Source organism: Vespula pensylvanica, chromosome 4 (genome assembly GCF_014466175.1).
Source record: "Vespula pensylvanica isolate Volc-1 chromosome 4, ASM1446617v1, whole genome shotgun sequence".
Lineage (NCBI taxonomy): Eukaryota > Metazoa > Arthropoda > Insecta > Hymenoptera > Vespidae > Vespula > Vespula pensylvanica.
Window position 1 is genome coordinate 5,382,969 of NC_057688.1, and position 20,000 is coordinate 5,402,968.

Genomic DNA, 20,000 nt, shown 5'->3' on the forward strand with positions numbered 1-20,000 from the left:
ATTTCAAATTATTAAAGTTTATATTAAAATTATTTTAAGTTTCTCTCGCGATACAATTTCTGTAATGTTACTATTATTTAAGTGAAGTGTACTATTATTTAAATATTAATTTACTATACTCCATATACAGAAACAATTTTTTAATAATTGGAAAATTATAAATTTTTAAGTTTTCACGTTAGAAAGAGAAAATTTCAATGTTCACTGGTTGGAATAAATAGGAAAACTAACAAGGTTATCGTCAAAGTTAATAAAATTAAAAGGGATTTATCGATAGTATCGTTATAAAAGCGGTGCAAAATAACCATGGCTATTATATTTTTGCGAATATTTTTTAAATAAAGCTGCAACTTGCGGAAATCGTTTATAGCGGCAATCGATTAGTATTCTAGAGAAAGGTGATATCTTAGAAAATTTATATTAATTCCCTGTGATTACGAAGAGCATATAAACTCCGTGGCATCTTTCGTGGACTCGGTTAAATAAACATGGCGCCAATCCGCAAGACCGCAAGGAATAACGATTATCACAGCACATTCGCAAATATTATCTAACCAGCGGCTACCCTGAAAATATATAATTTTCTAATTTATTAATTGGATCTACAAAATGCTTTTTAAAGAAAATTTATGAGCATGCACATTACCAAAATAAATGATTTTGTTAATCTGAACTGTGAAAATAATTAATTATAATGAAGAAAAAATAAATGGGTGTAGAATAAGAGAGAAAATTATTTCGCGCGAATTTGCCACACGTTCCAATCTTTAAATCAAACGTTACGCCTTTACATTGATATAAATTGAACTCAGACGTTTAATCGGTTGAATTTAAAAATGATAAATGATGAAGAAGATATCTTTATTTTATTTCTAACGAGTTCTTTCCCTTAATAATTTATAATTATTTGCAAGAAGTAAAAAAAAGATATTGTCAGTTTAAATATTTCGATTATTCGTATTACTTATAGATTCAACAGTTCTTTTTATTGTAAAATAAATGAAAGGGGGAAAAAAAGTTAAAGATAAAAGGAAAGATAAGGATGAGAGAAGGTGAGAAAGTAGGTCGGAAGGAAAAGCAAAGCGCATATCAGGTCGAGTAACCGCGATAATTAATATCAGTTTAGAGAGAACTTAGGAGATGCAATAAGTTAATAAGCAGAGAGCAAGGAAATTTCATGCTCCGATCGAGCATTTCCTGTAGAGTAGCGAACTTCTATTTTCTCATTTTATGCACATTTATGTATGTGTTGTGCACATACACGCATATACATATATGTACTTCTATTGTATCTTGTTAGATACTTACAATACTTTTTGTCAATATTTTAATGATCAAAAAATCAGATAGTATAATCATATTCTTAATTAAAAAAAAAAAAATAAATAAATAAATAAATTATGATGAAATCAGTCACTTCTTTCTAATTGTTTTACAGAAATATTTGAGAAGATTTAATATCATTGACATTATCCCTGATATTTTTTGATCATCCATTATAATATAATTCGTATGAATCTGATCATCCACATATGTACGCATTTATATATACATAAATAAATACGTTAATGTAAGTGCTTGTTCCAGTAGATAATCTTCTCTTACAGTTGCTGTTATCGAGCAAAGGCAAACTTATCTGTTCTAACCGTGCTCTAATCCTACTCTCTGAAACTATCTTACGTTTTGAAGTCTTCCTCATCTACCCCTTCTATGCTTAACCTCTTGTATTTGTTGGACACAAGGCAAGAAGCAAACCAAAGTACCCTACGCCGACTTCAATTTTGATATAATGTTCGAGGTCTCTGTTAATCGATGTAATATGTAATTAAGAGAGAGAGAGAGAGAGAGAGAGAGAGAGAGAGAGAGAGAGAGAGGAAACAACTTTGGTTCGATCTTATCTTCCCCAATCGTACAACGATAAGTTTTTTACAGTGATGTAAAATCTTCATTCTTCTTTACTTTAATCTTTGAATATAATTCTATGGGGAATTAAACAGAGTTGCGAGCTATGTTCCCTTTTAAACTGCGCACACGAACATACGTGTTCCCCTACACAGAGAATTTTCTGCTGAGCAATGGCGATTCATTCAGTTTTTACATGTTACTCTTAATGTCTGAAATTCAATTAAACCGTTTAATCTTTCAATTATAATGAAATAGATAACAAATATTCTATCATTTAAATTTAATCAATGAAATCTGACATCTAGTGTTATTATACCAATCAAGATTTTTTAAATAAATTAGTAAATACACAATATTGAAAGTACGTCGAAAGTAGATTATTTAAATCGCTTTACTAGGTTGATAGCTTCTATAATCTAATAAAATAATAATTAACTATTTTTAAATCTTATTCGTATACGTATGCTATTCGATTTCTTTTTGATATTAAATAACAAAATATAAAAAGAGAAAGAACAAATGTATTTAATTGAAAAAATTAACGTTTAAGATTACATCCTATTGTTAATTACAGATATGATTACTTATGTAAATGTAAACTATATTGATAAATTTTGAACAGTCCATATCTAATCCATAAGTTACGTAGCTATGTTATCAGCGATATCGAGTACACAATTGCAAGGAGTTTACATTAGGTTTGGTACGTAACGTGTGCGAATCCCAAACATGTCGTATGTATCAACGTATATACGTGTATGCATATATATATGTATATATATATATATATATATATATATGCATATATATATATATATTCACATATACGTAGGTACACTATGCAAAAGCTTACGTATGTTCAGATCGGCTTAAGACCGACAACGAAGAAGCTATTCGCTTTCTCTGTAGCATGAGAAAAGAGGATATTACCATGGGAAATCCTTTAACACGAAATCCACAGAGCCGAACTTCGTGCAACCAACCTTATTATCAGCCTACTACAGATCTATTAAACTATGAATAATAGTGAATTTTCTTATAAAGATTAACGACATATACGTCGGAAATTGCTTTATGTACTTACAATCAACTCGGTTTATGATTTAAATATTTTTCCTTCGCTATATTATTGTTTTCTTGACGTTCAAGACTTCAATACCGTCTCTCTACCTCACTCTTTTCGCTCATAAAACATCGTATTACTAGAAAATTTATTTTAACGTTTGTAAACAGCTCACGTTCCCCTAGAAAACATAATGAAGTTTCGTACTCTCTCTAAAGTTGATATAATGTAATTTATTTAAATGCAAAAAACCTTGCGTATCCTTTACTCGATGACAAAACAGTTCTCGAGAGAACATATTAATGAGAGAACTAACTAATGAGAGAATAATTGGAATAATTACGATATTATAATGTACGCTAAAGTAAGTTCGTTACTCACAAATCTTATCCTTTTCTATTTGTCTATCTGTTTCTCTCTTTCTCTTTTTTCTTCTCTCTCTCTGTCTCTCTCTCTCTCTCTCTCTCTCTTTCTCTCTCTCTCTCTATCTATCTATCTTTCGTTTTCCTACTCTCTGAGCACTCTCTCCATTTATATTTAATCAAAAATCCGCTTACTACTTTACCCGAGCAAACCAATTTTAAGACGGAAATCTAAAGTTTCCGCGTTTAAAATACATCTAACGACTGAACTTCTCATAACAAGATATGACTACAAACATTCTTTATCAAATAAAAATTACGTTAGTAACTTAACAAAATCCAATAAAAAAAAAAGACTAAAAATACACAGATGAAAAAACAAATCAAGTTGATTTAGAGACTCGAAATCTGTTGAAGATAATAAACTCAATCATATGAGATAGTCAATAAAAATAATTTTTAATTATTACCACGACTCCTCGTAAATGTTTGATATGTGGCTTTTACAATAATCAGTAATAATACAAATAAAACATGAATGGTGACTCTGTAATAATTGGCTGTCATTACGACTAATGGTATTAGAATATAATGAGAGTTATTATACATTTTTTTAAGTATTAATGAAACAAGTATTAATTAACACGATGTATATCGTAACCAATTATCCAAATACATGTATCCTATAATTTCAATATCAATTCTATAAACCATTAGGACACAACTAGTTTTCAATACCCATTAAGCTTTTCTATCCTATGAAAGGAACATAATTTTAAATTGAATTAATTTGACTATCGCCAAATCGTATAAAATCATCACATTAACATACATGAAATTTCTATTACAACACACACACACACAAACATATATATATATATATATATATATATATATATATAATTATGTATTAATGAATATGCTATAACTACTTAATCATCGTTTCTCGATATTCCGTTATTGTCTTTGGCCTTTTATCATTTATCAAACGAAACTGCTTAATTACCTTCCCTCTTACTCCGTTCTGTTTCCAAGAACTCAGTTTAATTTTGCGTATTCTGTTCCACGATTCTCCATTATCTTCTTCTCCTCTTCCATTTCACGATTTATTTTAATCCCTTTTTCCGTTCGAAAGCATCCGTTATTATCCGGCTCTAGCAGTAACTTCGAAATTATTGTCCGATTCGCTATTGACCGTTACAAATCCCAAAAAATAACGTCATTTATTTAAATTATATCGGAATTTTTTAATCTGAAGTATATTTGTAATTAAATTAAAGAAAAACTTGATATTAAATACTTATATAATAAAAATAAGTAAAAAGAAACAATTAAAATTAGTTCAACGGGAAATGATCTAACATAATATAATCTAATTTCAATTGACCGTATATAAATAGATAAAGTAGCGAATATCAGGCATATCTCTCGCTACAAACTAATAAAAAATAAATATAGGTAGACATCATAATCATTGTCTAATTAACGTTATTGGCTATTACAAATCTTAAAAGATTATGTCATTTATATAAATTACATCGATATATATTTGTACTTACAAATGTATTAGAAAAATTTATATTACTTATTTACTAAAAATGTAATAAGAAATGAAGAAATAATTGAATTGCTTTCAAAACGTGAGATTTCATCATGTAATATAATTTGATTCCATCTTATCATCTACATTAATAAATCAGCGAGTGAATCTCTCGCTATAGGCTAATAAAATATATATATATATATACGTCATAATTATTGACTCGTTATTTAATTTAGTTAATTATTGATTCATTATTGACTGGTTTTAATCTCTAAAAGTAATGTCATTTATTTAAATTACGTTGAAATTCCTTAATTTAAAATATATTTATATTTAGATTATATAGAAAACTTTAATATTACTTATGCTATATTAAAAATGTAAGAAGAAATGATAAAAATTAGTTCAACGAGAGATTCCATATAACGTAATCTAATTCTAACTCACCATTTAGATAGATAAATCAGCAACTGTTAGAAATATCTCTCTACAAGTTAATAAAATATACATATACGTAGGCGCCATAACGCGAGAGTATTGATTATTATCGTATTCCGTCTGGAATTATTTACGTAATGTATGCTTACTTAGGTGTACGCCCATCCAGGTGGTAGTGATGCTTCATCGTGAACCTCAGAATATTTGATTATACGATACGTTAGTAAGTAAACCATCTCCGATCTCGCATCACGATCGTATCTCATTTTACTTCATCTACTATGCTGATTTCTATTGATGCTTCATTAGTATCGATTTTCCATCGAAATATCTTTCTGAGGATTCGTAAAACCTTGAAAAAGATTTAGTGCAGTTTTAAAACTATACTTAGAAATCTACTTAAACTGTACTAAAAAACTGTACTATAAAAATGGAGCATGAATTTTTCATATTATTTAAAAAAAAAAAAAAAGAGACATTAAAAAGCAAAAATATCTTAGAAAAATATAAATAAATTTTATTCACTTACGTGTAGGGGAGGATTTTATATGATGCGTATGTATGTGTGTGTGTGTATCAGTGATCAAGACCCACGCTAGTCAGAAACATAGATAAGTGATCAAATCGACGATAAGTCAGACACGTACTTGGCGTCGAGTCACCGGTGCAGTTTCTCGCGGTTTTCGTCGAATTGGAAACTAAACTAACTTCCTGTAGTTAGTTTCCTTTTGGAAGATCTACAAGACTTAGAGTAACGGCACGTTTGTCATACAGAAAGGAAACTAGTAAATTAATTGGAAAGATTACACACGTTACGAATTCTCGTTTGAGCTAGAAAAGCAGTCAGAGAAATATTATAATATACATACATGTACCTGCTCAAATGTACTATGGTACATTTGTACGTATACGTATAAATGACGACAGAGATAAACTGATAATTTTACTATGAAACTCTCTTTTTCTTTTTTAATGACATATACTAAAACAAAATATCCCTATAAAATAATAAATATTTGAAAAATAAAATTAAATATTTAACGAAAAAAAGAAAAGAGAAACTGTTGATCGACTGATGATAAAAACGTAAATTTCTTTGAAACATACTGACGGTAGTTAATGAAGTAAGGTTATTTCAAATATTATACGAAATAACTATTTTTTATTATTATTTAATATATTATCTGATTATATATAGAAAGAAAGATAGAGAAAGCAATTAATTGTCGTTAATTCTATTTAAATTGTTCTATGATAAAATTAATCGAAAGCTTTCAACCGAAAATGGCGCACGATATTCTATCTCTTATAAGGATTGAAAATCGATATTTGTCATTTCGTTCAAAAGCTCCTGATCATAATACCTGACGTCTCAAATTCGACGCAATTCTATGCTCTTCCTTCTCATATTACTTCTCTCGCAATCAACAATTCACACGTAACGTTAAACTATTTGTTAAATGATATTCTAAGCATCACTTCGAAGCTTCATGAAATATCTTCGAATAAAAGTAGAAAGGATATAAAAACGTTTCATAAAAATAAAGGACGTTCTATGATTGGCTCTTATTTTCCCGCGCTATTCAATAGAATTCAAATATGTCGATGATACATACTACACATCATTTTTATAATATATTTACACTATTATAACAATAATATTCTATTATAATTATAATGAAAAGATTTTCTTTAATAAATTTATTAAATTATAATCAATTATTAAATTATATTAAATAACGAAACGAAAATTTAATTAAAAAATGTGATGTATATCTTAATGAATATTTACCAGATATTTTTGCAAAAATTACTTTTTCTTATTTATTCTATATTGTATTAACTATTTATTTATTTTATTAGAAAAATCGATTGAGGACAGGAATATACGCTTGCGCAATGAACTATACTCGATCATATGATTGAACTCATTTGTGTTACGTTACGAAGTGTTTCCATCGACAGCATGGCGTCCGTTATCAAAGGTGCGATCATGTAATAATATTTGAAAATTTAGAAAGAAAAATATTCCAAACTTAATAACATATTATTATATCAAAGATGTTTACAATGACATTATTCGAGATCACGTTTTCGTAGACACGGGAGAAATTTGGAGTAGACTCTTTGAACATCGACCATTTATCCAAGGGGAAATAACTTTTTTCTTAAGAGAATTTCAGGTAAATGAACGTTTTTCTATTATAACAATAATTAAAAATTATTTCATTATCGAAAACAAATCAAATAAATTGTTTTCTTGAATCAAGGTAATTTATTTTTTTTCAACTTCATAGTTTCCTATCTACATTGATACATATATAACCTGATAATTGTAAACATAATATATTTAAATAAAGCTTGCAGACATTAAAAGTCTTTTCATATTATATATATATATATATATGTTATATATAATGTTATAATGTTAAAAAATGAATGAAATAAGTTATGCGATAAGGCTTTAAATATAAGTAATCAGAATATTTACAGATTTATATTTGTCTAGGAAAAAAGAGACGACGGGGAGGTGGAAAGACTTTTCAAAATACTGGAATATTCAACGGAACTAGATCAGAATCAGTTGCCCCGTGCAGAACAACTTGGAGATTGTCATTTACCAAGTTTAAAAGCAAATATCGATGTTGCACTTAGTATGTGCGAACGAGTACTTCAAAGACAAGAAGAATTTGATAGTGTATGTACTTTAAAAGTAGCAATAAAAAATAATTCATTTATTTTGAAATTACTGCTATATTGCAGGATTTTGCTTTGCAACAAAACAGAGAAATTCGTAAAGTGGAATGGGAAAAGTTTATAAATGATATGAGTGACAAATGCCAAAAAGTAGATAAAGCCTTTCAGGACAAAGAAAACGAAATCAAAGAATATTATATTGATTTAGAAAAGAAGTTACATATTACACCTTGATTTAATTAATATCTTACATTTACAGCTTCCAATCCATTCTTAAAATAATTACAGTAGTGCTACACATATATAAATACTTAATATCATTATAATATTAATATTATTTTTTGAAATAATATTTATATCATTTTTATATGATATAAAAATGCCTGTAGAAACAATCGATGATCCATCCATATGCGTGAAACCAAATGCAAAATTAATAGATTTTGTTTGGAAATACATATCTGATGTAAATGATGCTCCACCTGGTATTGCTATGTTAAAAAGCAGTAATAGGAAGAAGTGCAATGATGTTTTATTGAAATTAAGTGATATAAATTGGTTAAATAATTACTTACAAGAATATAGAAAAACTACAACTGAAAAGGTATATTTACATGAAATATTAGAGGGTGTCGATGTAATATTACCAACACCAAAAATTACACCCAGAAATCCTGAATTGGAAGCAAGGATACAAAAACTGACAGCACAACAAAATGCAAGAGAATATAAAGCTATGACTAAAAGTGTTGATTCTACACGAAAAGATTTACCGGAAGATACATTAGCCTATCAAAGTAAGAGATAATATTTTAATTGATACTTTATTATTTATATAACTAAATTTTTATTTCACTTTTTTCTTTACAGTGAAGCAAATAAATAAACAACTAATTGCTGTTGCACAATTTATCTTCTCTGTATTAGCAGGATTTGCATTTGGTTTTGTTGGAGTAGAGTTAATAGTTGGTAATTTAGATTTTGGATTTAGACTATTATTAGGTATAATATGTGCATTAGTAATTGCTTTGGCTGAAATCTATTTTCTGGCTATTAAGTTAAATGAAGATTGTTATGATGTATTTTCAACACCTAAACCTACAAAATTACATCAAGAATAAAATGTAAATCAGACAAGAATATTTTATATCATCTTATAAATGTGAATCTAAAAATCATAAATCAAAATGCTTGTTATTACTAAAAAATTGATATGGCATTTACAAATTCTTTATACCTCTAAGTTGTTTACAATAGTACTAATGCATTATAATATATATATATATACATATATATATATATGTGTGTATGTATGTATGTATATATGTATGTAGGTGATCAAATTGTATATTACTTTTTTCTTTTATTTTATTATAAAAATTAATTCTTTTAAATAAATACATATGTGCATTACAAAAGACACTATTGTACTATAAATACACACAAATTAAAAATGACAACTTTATTGAAAAATATATGAAATATAAAGATTTAAAAATGTATTTCTTTTAAAAGAAATTTTTGCTCTAAAAGTAGTTAAATTAACAATATTCAAGTAAAAATACAATTAATTTTATATCCTTTGTTATTCTTAATTTTGACTAAATTTTTATATTTTTGGTCATTCATTATTACGATAATATGATCCATATCAATTAATAAGAATCATATAGACATAACTTGACGTCTTTAATAAAATGTCTTAAAAATAAAATTGCAGACTAAATATCTTCTAAAATACTTATCAAGGATAACCTATGAATATAATAGGATTTTATCCTATTTTCTTATTTCTACCTCTTAGATTCCTCTTCGCTGTCACTTTTACCACTAGCCTCACTTTTATCACTGAAACTACATTTACCATTTTCTTGTGCTTCTGTTTCATGTTCACTACCTGACATCTCATTATCTTCTTTATTGTCGCTATTAGAACAAGAGTCAGTATCAGACTCGCTATCACTATCCGAGTCTGAGCTACTTTCAGAAGAACTACTATTCGATGATTTAGCTGCCATCATCTCCTTGAATTGCCTTACGGTAATTTTTCGTGGCATTATTTCTCGTAAAAATTCCAGTGTATCATTTGTTTGTACAACTTCTGCTAAATGCTTGTAATCTAAATTATTCCCTTTATTATTTTGCATATGAGCTTCTTCTGTTAGATAGTGAATAAACAATTCCTAAAGAGATCAAAACATTTGTAATTAACAAATACGTATATATTATTCTAACTTAAATATATGTAAATTTAATAAAAGTTAATGAAAAACATGAAATTATAATATTTTTAATAATCCCGCCGTAAAATACGCAAGTCGGCCTAACCACCGTACTCGAATGTACTTGCATCTTTCGAACTTCCGTATATTTGTCATAAACAACTTACCGTAGCTTTTGTAACTAAATACAATCCGTCTTGTCCAACTGTATCGACATAAGGTGAACTTTTCATTATAGTTTTTACTCTTGAAATAGGTAAACGTAATTCCTTCATTTTGGAAGGTAAACCTTGCGCCGCCATTTTTAAAATTAATCTGACAAATCAATACAAACTGAAAGACGCTACTAGAAATTGACTAACGACGTACACATCGAACTTCATTACCCGCCATTTTTAAATAGAATAAACGTTTCAACGATTTCATCGATATCGTTGGATTCAAAATTATTATTTTAACTAAAATGTGATATATAGTTATAATTTTATTATTATTTATTATTAATTTAATAAATCATTTCGAAATCTTGTATGAAAAAATTTCATTCTACATTTCCTACTTATTTTCTTATCTTTTCTTTCTAAATTTCCTTCCATTTCTGCATGTAAATTATATAACAATGTAAATTCTATATAACAGAACAGTAACTATTCTAGTAACATTTCGAAAAATAGTTACAAAATTCTCCGCTATTGCTTTGTCTGCTTCTCTTATAATATTTGTATGCATAGGTACTTCATTGCTCTCTCCATTCAATTTCTAGATCCGGTACAGACTGATTTTCCGTGGCAGATTGGTCAGAAGATAATTGTTGCATCGAATTTGTGAAATTCCTTGTGCCAACGTATATCAAACGATTATTAAGGTAATTATATATACTATTTCATTAGAAAAATATGTAATATATATAGTCTTAATGTCTGTAAAATTATATATATATGTGTGTATATATATATATATATACATATATATATACAGCGACGAATAGAACGATCGATAACGCACATGGTTAACATGAAATAATAACGATAAGAAATATATTTTTTTGAAATGTGCAACGTAATTATTTTATTTCTAATAATTTTATCAGTATGAACTACGTAATATACGTATGTGTGTGTGTGTGTGTGTGCTTGCGTGCGTTCATATGTGCGGCGTCGTGTGTGTCTGTGTGTGTAGATTATTCTATATATAAGCCTACAGTTACTTCGTTACAAGTTCACGAGTTGAATTTATATTAAATTTGAAAGTAGTAGAGAGGTTAAATAAAACGAATGTACTATAAATCGCATTTCATGAATTTCTTGATAAAATAATCTTTTAAAGATTTTTACGTATATAGCATTTTCTTTAACTTATTAATCTGTAAGAGGTTATCGATGTAGTTGCCACACTTCGTTTCTATATTACAGGTATATTCCAAATGGCACAATGTCAACTTTTCTTGGGCTTATCGAGGAATTACCAGCTATCTCTGTGGATTCATTTAGCGGGAAAAATCTTGACTCCTCTGTATTTTTTCTTAGCCATTGTCATGTAGATCATATGAATGGTTTAAATAATTCATTTTTTGAATACTTAGAAAAATGTAATAAGTATCTCTATTGTAGTCCGATCAGTAAATTAATTCTGCAAAATACGTTTAGTTTAAATGAAAATTGCAAAATAAAAGAGATTTATATAGATACTCCGGTTGTTATAGAATATGATGATAAACAGGGTAATAATCACATTGTTGTAGTAATAAGTATTTCAGCTGGGCATTGCCCAGGCTCTCTCATGTTTCTTTTTCAAAAGCAAGATAAATTAGTGCTTTATACTGGAGACTTTAGAATTAATCCAAATGATTTTTCAAAGTTAAGGTCTTTGCATGTAAAACAAGGTTATAGATTACTTCCAAAGAAACTTGATAAAATTTATTTAGATACAACTTTTTTAAACCCCGAGTTTTCATATTTGCCATCTCGAAAAGAAAGTATAATGAAAATACATCAAGCAATTAAGGAATGGCTCGATCAAGACCCAAGGAATGTTGTTATGCTGGAATGTTCTGCCTGTTATGGTTCAGAGTTTCTTTTCATGGAATTATCAAAGTCTTTAAATATGAAAATTCATGTTAGAGATCATGTGTACAATACTTACTGTTGTATTACTGAATTAGCTCCTCATATTACAAATGATTTTAACAGTACTCCTATACATGCATGTACTAAAAAATCAGATCGATCGTTAAAGTGTCGTTATGATGTAAGCAAAGAAAATATATTAATTATTGTGCCATCGGTATTAAAATGGCAAGGAAAAGATATATCAAAGATAGCCGAGTGGGATGAACACAGAGAAAGAACTTATAATGTATGCTATTCTTTACATTCTTCGTTTAATGAACTTAAAGCATTTGTAAAATACTTTGATCCTGTAGAAATATTTCCATGTGTTTGCCCTAAGGATCAAGAGAAACAAATTTATGATATACTAAATGAAATAATGAATAAATCTACTGATCAAATTTTAAAAACAAATAAACCTCTATATCAACTAAGATTATCTTGTTGCAAAACAACAAAGATCAATACTAATGAAAATATTTACTTTAGTGATGATGATAGTTGTTAGTGAGTATTATTGTTATATAAATCAAAGGAATTTATTGTTATATTATGTGTTTATGACATAAACTATTTTAAAGTATATGTATATATAATCATAGAACTATTTAACATTTTTGTATTTTCATATAATAAATGTAATGGATTTTATGTTATTATCTATTATCCAAGCATATTTTTTTCATTCATTTTATCTTTTTAATTATACATTCATTAAGAATTTTCTTGCAATATATTTTTCAAAAACAATTTTTGTAACTTTAAATATCAATTCTCATCAATAATGATACAATTATATAAATTATTTCAATATAAATTTTGTTACAGAAATTATTATACTTTAGCTTCAAATATAACTGCAGTAAATATGGCAACAGCAACAGCTCTTACACATGAGAAGGTATGGTTTGAGAAGCCATCCTATGATAAAGCAGAGCGGCTATATTTTGAACGAATGGCTAAGGTAAGAAATCATTGTTTCCATCTGGTTTGTTGATTTACGTGAAATTAAAAAAAAAAAAAAAGAAAAGAAAAAACCAGCAATAAGTCTTTGAATTAGATAAACTATTGCAGTACATAGTAAATGTGTCATATACAAATTCCCCAAAATTCATAATTTCAATTAATATCTTGTCTTCAGTGTGTATCATGAAAAAAATGTATAAATATAAAACTATTAGACATATATTTATTATCATTGCTCCCAGCATCCACAGCTAATCTGCATAAATTTTTCCTTCACTTACAATTTTATATTCATGGGTTTGGAGTATGCTATGTAATTAACCACTAACATCCTTAACACATATTTGAGGGAATATCTGGTGATGGGTAATAACAAGATCCTTTTAATGCTTATCCGTGTGTCCTTCTGAGTTTTTATGATGTTGGGAAAATTTGTTAATTGCAAACTAACTTTATTGTTTCTTAGCCATAATTATACTCTCTATATTGTATCTTAAGCCATAATGCAGGTCAGCATAGGTATTTTCACATTAAAATATTTCCTCAAAGAATACAATACTGAGAAAACTGAACAGTGGTATTCTAATTGTACTTGAAAATCTCTTACACATTATATTATGAAAACATTCCATATTATAAATAGATTCATATTACACAATTTACATACACATAGATACAACTAATAAATATGTGCATATTATACTATAAAAACTTACTCTTACATATTTTTTATAAATTACATAATATTAATATGTAGTCAATTTCTTTACGCTTTTTGTGCTCTTAGCAAGACTTTATCTTGTATTTGCACAAAGTGAAACATGTTTTAAGGTGATGTCCAACAAGATTATAAGAAGCTATACCATTAACACTGATAATTCTGTAATTAACAAGCATGAAGATCTAATAAATATAAATGCTTCAACGAAATCAAAATCTGGAAAATCTGAAAAATGTAAAGACAATAAATCGTTACTCTCAGATAATAATGTATCTACTGATATTTTAAAACAGTATAAGTGCCAAGTAAAAAATTCTAAAAATCTTAAAAAAGAAGATGAGTGTAATATATTAAAAATGGACAACTTGGATATCACAGAAAAATGTAATGTGATGCATATACAAAAAGAAGATATAAAAATTTGTAATGATACGGTTACAAAGTGTACTTCAAAAGAAGTTAAAGAAAAAAAGAACAAGGCTGATACAAGACATAGAAATAGAGGAAAAGGAAAAAATGATATTAAGGAGCAAAAAGAACAATTGCCTAATCAGGTATTAATTTTAATGTATTAGAAAATTAGTGTTATATGTGTATAAATGGCACTTTTTTATTTGACTTCAGCACAATCACAATTTTAGGTTAGTTATTTTCGTTAACATATTATTTTTTTATTATGCTTATTATTATTATTTTTTATTATTATTATTTTTTCCTTTTTTTTTTTAAATATATCTATCTTCGTATATACTAAGTAAGTCATCGAAAATAAACATCTATTAGAAGTGTATAAAAAAAACATAATAGAAATGTACATTTTTAATCTTAAGAAAAAAAGAATTAATAATTTTTCTTACTTCAAGATTTAATTTTATGACTTACCTGGCATATCATATATATATATATATATATATACATATATTGTCAGATTATAATTTATTTATTAATAATTTTTATTCGAATTAGATATTACTATACTTGTTTTAATAAAGCATGCTTGCATTAACAAATTTACCTATATTATTTGCAAAAAATATTTATGATAAATAACATGTAAGTATTAAATTAATAATAATAATTGATATGATCAAATTAATGACAGTTTGATTCAGTTAGTATTTAAGATTTTCTTGGTGATGAGTATCTATGGGACTTAACATAATATAACTGTTTTTAATGCTTGGCTTTGTTGTGTACAAATTGTTCGTAATTTGGACATATATGTAAACATTCTTCATAATGCTTAATGTCTATCTCCACTTGGCTAACAACCAATTATGCTTATTTTAACTGTAAAATATATTAGTGGAGATACGACATAGATTGCATTGCCTTAATCAACCTGGTGTAATTTAACCTTTAATATCGGTGGATATAGGGAAACCAACAGTCCACTTGTCCAATCCTACCTGCTGGTGGAAGTTTAGCCAATGAAGTTGCCAAGGCACGTCAACATATTAAACAATCCTTACAATGTGTGAGTACAGCACTCATTTTTCATAGTAACAAGTTTTTATGTTTATCAAAACAATGCATTTTCATGTCTGCTTATAATTGTAACATGTATTATTAGTCAAATGCATATAGTATAATTATTATTTAATCCTAGCCAGCTTAATCAGATGACACACACACACATACAAGTACTTATTTAATTTTTTCTCATTGAAAATATACCTTATATTGATGTCATTAGTGATTTTTTTTTTTTTCATGATTAATATTTAATAAATGGATATTGAAAAGTTGAGACAAATTTTATAATGTGTAATTTGAATTTAAATTTAATAAAAGGAAATATTGTATTCAATGTTTTTTTCAGTAGAATTATGAAGATCTAAATGTTAAAAAACGAATTAGTTCTATAGTCTATAATTTTAACACATTTACAGATGGATGATATTGCTGCACTTGCTGGAGTATCTCATTCCAATCAAGATGTTGGATCGCGCATAGCTACTCTTGAGAAAGATAATCAGGATTTACGAAATGGTAAGAATAAACTGAATTTTTATATTAGAACTCTGTAAACTAATTAATTAACTTACTTCATTTGATAAATATAATATCATAAAAAGATAGGTGATAGTTATAAGTTAAATTTAATAAATTTATATATTGTTAACCTATATATTAATAAATTGTATCTAATTTTAACATAATAGATAACAAAATTTAAACAATAATTCATATTATTTTAACAAACTTTACATATAGTTGTTCAAGAATTGAGATATATTATTGAAAAGCTGGAGAAACGTGTAAAAGTACTCGAGGAAGAAAAAACATATCCAGTTTTACAAATTTGTCCTGCTAAACCCGATACAGGGTTAGAAAAGGCATCGGACAAAGAAGATGATGAAGATATCGATCTATTTGGTTCAGATTCAGAGGCAAGTGAGCAGATGGAAAAAAAAATTCTTAAATTTGTTACATATAATAATTATACATACATATGATCGATATAGTTTACTAATAGAAATACCAACACTTTACTCAGCATATATTCTGTAAGCCACAAAGACATGGAATGCTTCTTTAATTTTAATTTTCAGAATTTTTAAAAACAAACAAAAAATTCGCGTATTTTTATTAATCAGTATACACCAGATATTCCCAAGACACTAATATCAACCATATAAAGTCAACCATTTCTTACCATTCTTGACACAAATTTCAATACAAATCGTAGTAACTAATTAACGGAATTATTTCAAGAGATAAATTGTAATCACCAATCCCATCAATTTCTAACTTATTAGGGTGAAGATGCAGAAGCTGCTAGAATTAGAGAAGAACGTCTTGCTGCATATGCTGCAAAAAAGGCTAAAAGTGAGTTGGATGATTTTTTTTAAGTTTAATCATTTTATAATGACTTAATATATTTCTTATAAATAGAGCCGGCATTGATCGCTAAATCTAACATAATACTTGATGTTAAACCATGGGATGATGAAACTGATATGAATATTATGGAGACTGAAGTACGTAAAATTGAAACTGATGGATTACTATGGGGTGCAGGTAAATCCAATGAGCTATTTAATTTTACATTTTTTTTTTTTTTTTTTTTTTTTTTTTAAATATATATATAAAACAGTTAATATATTATAAAGTAATAAAACATCTATGGTTTTATTATTTCAGCTAAACTTGTGCCACTTGCTTTTGGTATTCACAAACTTCAAATTTCTTGTGTTGTGGAGGACGATAAAGTGTCTGTTGATTGGTTAACTGAACAAATACAGGAAATCGAAGATTATGTCCAAAGTGTTGACATTGCCGCTTTCAATAAAATATAATTTCATTTCGGGAAAATATTATGGCAGGTATAGTTACATAGAAACACGGATTTGCTGTGCCATCTTTTCATTCCATTAGCAGTTCTAATATGCACGTGTATGCTTCTTTCACGCTATACGTGAAAATATTGAAAAAAAAAATTTCTATAGAAGTGTTCATAGAAACATTCAAATTATCAAATCCTATTAGTCTCTTATTTCATATTCCTAACTTATTAAAAAAATTAAACACAAGTAAATAATCTCTTTTAAAAGTTTGAAATTAAAGAATTATCTAGAATCATTCGAAACATAAACTTCAAATTGAAAAGATTGACATTTTGATATAAAATGTTTCAAATAATATACTTCAATATATATTTCAATCTATTGCACTCGAAGCACATATATAATAGATTGATATTAATGAATTTTTAGATGCTGATTTTGTATATTTCACGATAGAATTTATTGTAATAAAAATTTAAAAGATATGTTGCTTCGTATATAGTAATTTCGATTAGTAATTAATACGCGTGGAGAATAAAATTAATTTTTAACAAATTAATGATTATATATGTTATCATAATTTATTTAAACAGTAATAATTTAGTTCTGAACTAAAGACAAATTTGTTTTATATCAAAATTTGTTAATTTAATGTATTTCCTGTTTCATGTTAACCATTGCAAATAAAATCAATGACACCAAGATAACCTCTCTCCTTAAATTGGAACCACAAAATTGATATATATATATATATAAATTTAAATAAATGAAATGTAAGAAGTAAAAGGTAAAAAATAAACAATAAAAAATAAAATATGTAAAAAAAAATTAATAATTATAAAGCTTATCTGTTTATTGATTTTACACATTTGCTCGACTAAATATTAATTTTTGCTTCGATACGTAACAATAATCATATGAATTATTTCTTAAATTAAAGTAAAAACTTTTTGAGTATGTTATAAAGAAAAATGAAATAACAAAATAAAACTATAGAAAAAAATTGAAAATGAGATTTACTTACATATCTCCATTCGTAAATTTGCTTTAGAAAAGTAATGTTGGTAACACTGCCATTAGTTATTACAGTGTAGTATCGTATATCCGACGTGTTATTAGACGTGTTTGTTTATTTTTTTTGAACGAAGAATAATTTTATCTTAACAAAATGACTATGGCTATGTTACAACGTCGAGCCAATGTAAATATTAAAATAAAAACAATCTAAAAGAATAGAACGATTTGCTTATTCGAGAGATATATTTATATAAAGGAATTTTACCTAACCTAAACGTGTTTGCGTAGATATTTAAATTATTGATTTTCTTTTATAGGTAAGGCTCCCACCAGAAGTAAATCGAGTTTTATATATTAGAAATCTACCTTACAAGATCACAGCAGAGGAAATGTATGATATCTTTGGTAAATATGGAGCAATTAGACAAATAAGAGTGTGAGTATCTATTGAAACTTTCACTGATTTTACTGGTGTCACAATTTCAAAAATATTATTTATATTTTTATTTTACATTAGTGGTAATACAGCTGAAACTAGAGGAACTGCATTTGTTGTTTATGAAGATATCTTTGATGCTAAAAATGCATGTGATCATCTGAGCGGTTTCAATGTATGTAATCGTTATTTAGTGGTCCTTTATTATCAAAGTAATAAAGCATTCAAGCGAGTCGACGTTGACAAGAAGATGGAAGAAATAGATAAATTAAAAACAAAATATAATTTGAACGAAGAGAAGAAATAACTGCAAGACATACCACTATGTACGATTAAATATAATATGCATTTTGCGATCATTCTTCTGTGACAGGAACATTACAAAGGAAAAGTTCCATGTATGTAAATATAAGTTTCATAAGATTTAAATTGTAAGTTTTACTTGGTAATATAGTATTTAAAGAAAAATAATTACAGATGATATAGAGATGTAAATAAAGGTTTCTATATTATCTTTCTAAGATCTAAAAACTGAATGTGTGGAAATGAATCTGTTTAAAATATTTGTCTATTAAAAACATAAATAGTTTAATTATTAATGTTTAAAAAGGTATTAAACCCCGAGCTATAATTTATACAACTTTTATAGTTCGTCACGGAATGGTGTGTATATATATAACATATATATATATATATATTTAACTATGGTTTTCAAACGTTTAGAATCTTTTCTTATTTAAATATTTCCTCGACAGACACATGATAGACATGGTAAAACAAACCGAGAATAACGCGTTAGATAAAAAGTAAATTTGCAAGAGCGACGTAGCCTCGTATTCTAATGTATGTGTAAATATCATGAAAATAATAATCGACGAGTGGCCATGATATTGAATATGACCTCGTTCAATGAAACGAACTTTTTCAATGAACGTAACATATGTTATCACCTAGTGGAATACAATTGGTTTTCGATTTCTTATTTGAAGACGAGCCTTATCTAGGCATAAGAAGTTAGATAATGTCGCATGTACGTCGTACTAATAGAAGGGACACGCGTGCGCGGGAGGGGGCGAGGAGAGAGAGGGAAGAAAGAGAAAGAAAGAAAGAAAGAGAGAGAGAGAGAGAGAGAGAAGGGGAGGCAGGTCAGGGCAGGCTGACAGCAAGTCGACGTTCGATTTCAGTCGAAAGCGAAAAGCCGTCAAGTTCGTGCACGGTCGCCGGACTCCCGG

The 20,000-nt window shown here is 27.4% G+C and overlaps 5 protein-coding genes across 12 annotated transcripts in view; 4 read left to right on the forward strand and 1 right to left on the reverse strand.

Annotated features, from left to right (window-relative positions):
* Positions 1-7,201: 7,201 nt before the first annotated feature.
* LOC122628518 (biogenesis of lysosome-related organelles complex 1 subunit 5) lies at positions 7,202-8,242 on the forward strand. The gene is made up of 4 exons (XM_043810897.1): positions 7,202-7,296; positions 7,412-7,494; positions 7,821-8,009; positions 8,075-8,242. The coding sequence occupies exons 1-4, from the start codon at positions 7,230-7,232 to the stop codon at positions 8,240-8,242; spliced, it is 507 nt and encodes a 168-aa protein (XP_043666832.1). The 5' UTR covers positions 7,202-7,229.
* A 145-nt stretch (positions 8,243-8,387) lies between these two features.
* LOC122628516 (transmembrane protein 199) lies at positions 8,388-9,148 on the forward strand. The gene is made up of 2 exons (XM_043810893.1): positions 8,388-8,805; positions 8,879-9,148. The coding sequence occupies exons 1-2, from the start codon at positions 8,388-8,390 to the stop codon at positions 9,127-9,129; spliced, it is 669 nt and encodes a 222-aa protein (XP_043666828.1). The 3' UTR covers positions 9,130-9,148.
* LOC122628517 (chromatin accessibility complex 16kD protein) lies at positions 9,036-10,577 on the reverse strand. Its single transcript, XM_043810896.1, has 2 exons — positions 10,398-10,577; positions 9,036-10,191 (listed from the first exon to the last, which is right to left on the reverse strand). Exons 1-2 carry the CDS (start codon positions 10,530-10,532, stop codon positions 9,802-9,804), a joined length of 525 nt encoding a protein of 174 aa, XP_043666831.1. The 5' UTR covers positions 10,533-10,577; the 3' UTR covers positions 9,036-9,801.
* A 328-nt stretch (positions 10,578-10,905) lies between these two features.
* Positions 10,906-17,457, forward strand: LOC122628699 (probable elongation factor 1-delta). Of its 4 annotated transcripts, none has more exons than XM_043811236.1 (9): positions 10,950-11,095; positions 13,167-13,302; positions 14,136-14,579; positions 15,404-15,502; positions 15,918-16,017; positions 16,243-16,418; positions 16,788-16,857; positions 16,924-17,049; positions 17,173-17,457. In XM_043811236.1, the coding sequence occupies exons 2-9, from the start codon at positions 13,207-13,209 to the stop codon at positions 17,325-17,327; spliced, it is 1,266 nt and encodes a 421-aa protein (XP_043667171.1). In that variant the 5' UTR covers positions 10,950-11,095; positions 13,167-13,206; the 3' UTR covers positions 17,328-17,457. The 4 variants fall into 4 exon arrangements, with proteins under 4 accessions (XP_043667172.1, XP_043667171.1, XP_043667173.1 ...); XM_043811238.1 differs by having other exon boundaries at positions 14,319-14,579; XM_043811239.1 differs by lacking the exon at positions 14,136-14,579.
* A 903-nt stretch (positions 17,458-18,360) lies between these two features.
* LOC122628698 (solute carrier organic anion transporter family member 74D) overlaps positions 18,361-20,000 on the forward strand; it is an 87,703-nt gene continuing 86,063 nt past the window's right edge. For 4 of the 5 annotated variants that reach the window (XM_043811226.1, XM_043811232.1, XM_043811230.1 and 1 more), the window contains exon 1: positions 19,080-20,000. This exon is cut by the window's right edge. The gene's annotated coding sequence lies outside the window, so the exon portion shown is untranslated. Of the gene's footprint in view, positions 18,517-18,649; positions 18,769-18,849 lie in introns of those variants that run through there. The other variant, XR_006327100.1, reaches the window with a different exon arrangement.